The 6,890-nt window shown below is 33.4% G+C and overlaps 1 protein-coding gene across 1 annotated transcript; it reads left to right on the top strand.

The window, feature by feature from the left end:
• Window positions 1-3,169: 3,169 nt before the first annotated feature.
• Window positions 3,170-6,664, top strand: LOC131611367 (cysteine-rich receptor-like protein kinase 10). The gene is made up of 7 exons (XM_058883410.1): window positions 3,170-4,121; window positions 4,219-4,350; window positions 4,955-5,118; window positions 5,214-5,421; window positions 5,565-5,802; window positions 5,916-6,066; window positions 6,158-6,664. The coding sequence occupies exons 1-7, from the start codon at window positions 3,248-3,250 to the stop codon at window positions 6,500-6,502; spliced, it is 2,112 nt and encodes a 703-aa protein (XP_058739393.1). The 5' UTR covers window positions 3,170-3,247; the 3' UTR covers window positions 6,503-6,664.
• Window positions 6,665-6,890: the final 226 nt, after the last annotated feature.

Raw genomic sequence — 6,890 nt, 5'->3', positions numbered from 1 at the left:
TGCTATGAGGTTTGAAAAGAAATAAAAAAAGAAAAGAAAAAAATGTGAAAAGAAAAGAAAAAAATGTGAAAAGAAAAGAAAAAAAAAGAGAAAAGGTTTTGAAAAAGAAAAAGAAAAGAGAAGCTAATAATTGTGCTAATAAGTATTGTGATTGGTTTGAGAAACTTGTGGTTAAGGAAGAAGTTTAATCGAGATTTTGTTGCTTAGGACTTTGGTGGATTGATCACTCCCTTAGGTTTAGGCAAGTTTTTGTTTCGATTAGCCTTAGGATATATCCCTTGTTTGTTAACCAAGCCACATTACAACTTGAAAAGTCCTTGTGATTCTTGCTTTTATATCTTCAATGTGATTTTTGGATGAATGCATAATTTAATCTTTTGTTTGCAAGATTGTTGGATGAGTGTTAAAAGTCCTTCACCTTTGTGTGTTCTTCATCCATTGATGAATTTTTGCTAGGTGTGATTCATGATGTGAGCATGTATTGTGCTAGAATGTTTTGTATGCTTTTTGTGCTTAGGATTCGTTTCGTTTACATGTTGTCATTGTAGGATAGTGGTAAGTACTTACTTTGTTTATACGTTTTTGTATTGAGCCATACATTTGTTTTTGGTTTTCAAAACTTGTTGATTCACAATTCTTTGGTTTATTGCTTTTGATTCTTTGATTTATTTGACATTGTTTGAGGACAAACAAAGTTTTAAGTTGGGGAGAGTTTGATAAGTGCCAAAATGTTGTTATTTTGAGTATATAATTGTGGCACTTATCGATTCTATTCATTCTAATTTTGTAATAAAATCCCCACTTTTGTGTATATATTCAAATACTTTAGTTTTCATTTGTTTTATATAGTATTTATAAGCTTTTCTTATGTTTTTTTGTAGGTTTTATGCATTGTGGGAAGTATTAGGAGGTTAAAAGGCATTTTGGAGCAAGTTTGGAGGCCAAAGGAAGAAGTTGTGTGCAGCAAGGGCCGTTCAGCGGCGTGTAAGCGCTTTCCAGGGGCGAACCAATTTTCCTGGCCGCTAAGCGGCAGCTCTGGCCGCTAAGCGGAGCCCTGTTTACTGTTCTAGATATTTTTGTAATACGTGTCGTCCGCTCAGCGAGGTTTGGCCGCTAAGCGGCCGTAGCAGAAATTGTGTTTATATTTCTTCATTTGTAACATTTCTAGGGTATGGTTTTGGAGAGTTTTTGGTTCCAACTCCATCATTTTCATTCTTAGATCAAGATTAGCTTAGAAAACAACACCGGGTCATGCACTGGGAAGATCGGAGGTGGATTTCTCATCAACCGGAGCTGACAACCCGCGAGATGTTTGGTTTATCTTCTCTATTCTCTGTGTATTTCTTTTGTGTTGGGTTCGTTTGTATATTTACTTGAATCTTATGTATATTTACCGATTATAATGTTATATTTAACTTGCTTTACAAATTTGTGTTGATGTTGTCCTGGATTTTTGCTCTATGCTGGGGATTTGAGTTGCTTTAGAGATAAACTCCTTGAATCTTTATCTAGGATGATTATCTGTTGGTTCTGAACTCTAGAGATAGATTTAGAGCTAGCATTCACTGTGGGTATCTGTACTTAATGCTTTCGTGTTTGAGCGGCGCGCGAGAGATCACCGACGCGAGAATACGAATGTTCTCGTGACTTTGCGTTAGAGATAACCTTAGTTGTGAGATGATCTCGTTTGTGCTCCAGAGATGGACGCTTATGTGAGAGATACGTGATGACATAGATGAGTATCGTAGGTTGAGTATAACGGGTTGGTAAGTGTATGTTTGTGAAGAGTGAATATATTTGCATTCCTGATAAGTTATTTCTCTTCTAAGAATGTGTTTATTCTTTTCCTGTCTATATCTTTGTTTACTTTTTGCTCATTCAATCCCGAGCTCGAAACCATAGAAACGGTTGAATGGCATCTCTCCATCTCTGAGGACGATAATTCCCGGATCAATATTTCCAAATCTTTTCTGTTGCTTGCCCTGTACTGCATTCAACAACCAATCTCAGTCTGCCACATCATTTCCCATGCAGAACTGCCTTTGGCTGCTCTCCCACGTTCTCATAACTGCTCATCACGTCTTTCTCCAATAGTTCAAGTCTTGAAAGAAAATTTACTAAGTCTTTTGTTGTTCTCTCGACCAACCTGAATTTCCTTTGCAGATGCTTTGGTTAGACTTAGTCCCTGACTGTCGACTCCTTTCCGCCTCTTTGAATCATCACTCGAACCTTGCCAGGCTTTTTAAGCCTTTGTAAAAATTTCCCAGCTAACAATCTCCTCTTAAATTTAGGGTCATAGAGGACACTTCTCTTGTAGATATGATGTGCAAATTAGAGAATCTCTTGCACTACTCAAACAATTGAAAAGTGGTTAAGATCGAGTACTGATTACCCTCGATTGATAACAAAGAGACGATGAAGTACAACCATTTTGAGCTGCATAGAAATGAAGATTTAAGAGTTATATGGAGTACTTTTCACGGTTATGCAACAAAAATTCCAATTGTGATGGATGTTACAGTTGCGAGAACGATCATGACGATAAAATGTTATGTTAGATTTAATTTAACAAAAATCTATGTAATATTACGAATTTTATGTATGTGATAACGAATATTTATGTTAAGTATTTTTTTTAATTTGACAAGAATATTTATGTTAAGTTATGTTTTTCTTGTTTCTAGTTTTGTGATAACATGGTATAATCAGGATTTCAAAATTCAGACAACTCCTGAACATTATTGCATGTTGGCCGACTGCGAATCAATTTGTGATATCACTGGAGAATACAAAATTTAATATCTGAACAAACTCTTGAACATCACAAAAATCCATAATTTAAACTTACTCCATTTTTTTACTTTTGAGATAGCGTGTTTCAGAGAATTCAACGTGTTTCATAATCTAAAAGTATTTTTTTTTAATTTCGTAGAGTATGTGAATAAGACATAAGTGTTATGAACATTCCACTAATTATATATAATATTTAAATTAATAGAAAAAGATGTTAGTACATTTTAATAGTAGTTTTGAACTTGTCTTTTGGTCTCTTTGTTGAACTTTCGCATGGTTCCCACCCAACTTGGCATTACTCAATTATTGAATAACTACAAATCAAGACGACTTTGTGGAAGACTTGACCATATTCTTAATGAGAGAATAATTTCAACTACCACAGCGTGTGTATATGTCATTACTTCTTTAATCATTCTTTCACAACAACCAATTCCATAGAAGAAAGAGTAATATGCTTTCTTCGCGTTGTCTTGTGTTTTTACTTCTTCCTCTTTTTTTCACACTAAACTCTGAAGCCAACGACCAACTAATTTTCCGCAACCACAAATGTAACAATGATCTCGGAAACTTCACCGGCGATAGTGCCTACCCAAACAACCGTGCCATCGTTCTACAAAATATATATTCCGACAGAGAAATTGACTACGGGTTCTACAATTTCTCATACGGCAAAGATCCCGACATAGTAAACGCAATCGGATTCTGCAGAGGAGACGTTAATCCAAATGACTGTCGTGACTGCTTGAAATCCTCTGCAGTACTTCTCACAGAACGGTGTCCAGTACAGAAAGAGGCAATTGGTTACTACGACTTGTGCACCTTGCGCTATTCTAACGCTTCAATTTTCGGTGTCATGAATAGTAATGGTTATGTTTACAATAGCCAAAATAAGACAGTGGTGGATGATGCATTTAATCAAACACTTAGTGGCTTGTTGGATGAACTTAAAAGCGCAGCGGCAGAAGGTGATTGGCGGAAGAAGTTTGGTGAAAAGAGTGTTAAAGTAAATGAACTGAATACTAAGAATGAGACTATATATGGGTTGGTTCAGTGTACACCAGATTTGACAAAACAAAATTGTACTAAATGTTTGGATTTGGCTTTTGGTGATCTTTCATATTGGTGTAAAGAAATGAAAGATGGTTTGTATCTTGGACCGAGTTGTTCGGCTAGATATGATATATTTCAGTTTTATAAGTCCATAGTTAACAATACAGAGTCACCAGCACCACAACCTTCTTCCCAAGCAATTTCTCCTAAACCTTCCTCAATTATCTCTGTCACCAAGAATTCTACTGCCACTACTACTACCACTACCACTAAAGGTACATTTTATGGGAATTATGTAGTAATTTCATCTTTATGCTATAATTTCATGTAAAAATTAGACTTGAGAGAATATATTCCTTATTTATGAATTAGGAAAGAAGAGGAAATTAAGAACGGCCATCGCTATCGTTTTAGCATGTGTTGTAGCTGGCATACTAGTTGTTGGTGGATGTATTTATTGTGAAAGGAGAAAGCCAAAACCCGAATATACTGCTGAAATTGAAGGTACGTAAACAAATATTGTGATTTATGTGCAAGTTTTACTTAGGTAAGACACAAACACAAATTAAAATTGTTTGACCAGTGAGAAAAAAGTAAAAAATAAAAAATAAAACCGTAAGATTTACAATGTTTTCTTAGTTGTTTGTTTTCATTGTAAAGTGACAGTGGATTCTTTGCCACATGATCTCTCTCCTAAAAAAACATTATCTTCTACATTATTATAGAGAATGAGTGAGGGAAAAAAAGAGATGATGACTAAAGGAAAGAAAACAATTAAGAAAGAAAAATAGAATAATAATGTGGGATATAGAATGTAGGGTTGTTTTGTCGGAGATGATAAAATGCTAATAAAAAGTGAATAATCTTGGATTGAAAAAAGTTGACCTATCTAAATATCATTAATCCTTCCCTACTTTAAAACCTAGTTATTTACGAAAATCATATGGATAAATCTTTAATAAAATTTATATTTTATTTTAAAATAAATCAGTATATAACTAATAAATCAGTATATAACTAATTATAATTAACCAACCGTTATTGATTGTGTTAGAACATCAATACCAAAAAAAGACAAATAATGAAATATTTGTGAAAACACATGCAGTCCAAGAGACATATGAAGATGAAGATGAAGATGAAGTTAGAGCTGGTAATGATCTTAAAGTTGGTGATTTGTTGCAATTTGACTTTGAAACCATCAAATTAGCTACAAGCAACTTTTCTGATGAAAATGCGCTTGGTCAAGGGGGATTTGGAACTGTTTATAAGGTAACTAAGTTATCCATTTTTTATTATTGAAACACACGTGAATGTCAAGATATTTTTCTTAATCTGTATACACTAAAAGTTATGATTAATTTTAGGGTACACTCGATGGACTTGATGTTGCTATCAAAAGATTGGCTAACAATTCTAAGCAAGGAGAAACAGAATTCAAGAATGAAGTATTACTTACGGGGAAGCTTCAACATCGAAATTTAGTTAAACTACTAGGTTTTTGTTTACATAGAGGAGAAAGATTGCTAATATACGAGTTTGTCCCCAATAAAAGTCTCGACTATATCATATTTGGTAAATTACTATATTTTCTTCGACTTTATCTTTGAAGTATTATATCTAAAATTTCAGTTTAGATGATTACGTAGATCCTATATTTTCTCCGTCGTTATCTTTGAAGTATTATATCTATAATTTTGGTTTGGATGATTATGTAGATCCAATTAAACGTGCAAATTTAAATTGGGAAAGACGCTTCAAAATCATTAAAGATATTGCTCGTGGTCTTCTTTATCTTCACGAAGATTCTCGACTACAAATTGTTCACCGTGATCTCAAAACAAGTAATATTCTACTTGATAATGAAATGAATCCAAAAATTACAGATTTTGGCATTGCAAAGTTGTTTGCCCCCAATCAAACTCATGGCATGACAAGTACAGTTATTGGAACTTAGTAAGTATTAAGAAACTGCTAGATGATATATTTTTCAATTTTCAAATGAATATTTCTTTTTCTTTTTTTTAATAATTGAACATGGAGTATTTCTTTTTTTTTTTTCTTTCTAGTGGATATATGGCTCCGGAGTATATCAAACATGGAGAATTCTCAATCAAATCAGATGTATTCAGCTTTGGTGTAATTATATTGGAAATTGTCTGCGGTCGGAGAAACATTAAGTTTCGTGATGGGGAGAATATAAAAGATCTATTAGACAATGTAAGTTTCACAACTTTTAACCGTTATTAAAATTTCCTAGTTTAAACTTTTGATTGTGGATTAATTTTTTTCAAATGAAAAATTGTGGCAGGCATGGGAAAATTGGAAGACAGGGACAAGTTTAGATATTGTAGATCCAATGTTAGACCAAAGTTTTAATAAGAATGAAAAGATGAGATGCATTCATGTTGGATTACTGTGTGTTCAAGAAGATGTAGATGTGAGACCAACTATGAGTTCTGTTTTACTAATGCTTAGTAGCACATCTTTCCCACTTCCAGAACCTTCAGAACCTCCATTTTTAATGCAACCCAAAAGAGCATTATCTATATCATTGAGTGACCAGTATTCAGGTCCTACAAGGTCAAGTGATTCAGGATCAGGAAGTCAATTTACTCAAGGATCAACAACTAAGTCCTCAGTTACAGATCAATAATACATGGTGATGAATGAAGTGATTGTGAATTATTTTTCAAATTCTGTAACATAATGTGTTTACTGATGTTTTGTTTACTTTATTTTTTATTTGGTGTTTGTTTTATTTGCTTTGTATTTATAATAAGACTCCAGTTACTTACAGATCTATATCCCTTTGCTAGATATTTTTGTCATGCAGTTTTAATCTCAACTATTGGATGATTTTTTGTCATGCAGGTCAATAACGATCCAAATCCAGTAGTCTAAAATAAAAACTGAAGTTATGTCTTTTTTTCAGTGTAGTAAATATTGGTCCAACAATTTATAAATTAAGTAATGTTTAGAATTTTGGGTGTAAAACAATAGTTACTATTTATAGAGATATGAAAAAAGAAAACAGAAGCAGG

The sequence above is a fragment of the Vicia villosa genome, linkage group LG1 (assembly GCF_029867415.1).
Source record: "Vicia villosa cultivar HV-30 ecotype Madison, WI linkage group LG1, Vvil1.0, whole genome shotgun sequence".
Classification (NCBI taxonomy): Eukaryota; Viridiplantae; Streptophyta; class Magnoliopsida; order Fabales; family Fabaceae; genus Vicia; species Vicia villosa.
The sequence above is the reverse complement of the archived record's forward strand: the minus strand, read 5'-3'. Positions and strand labels throughout refer to the sequence as shown.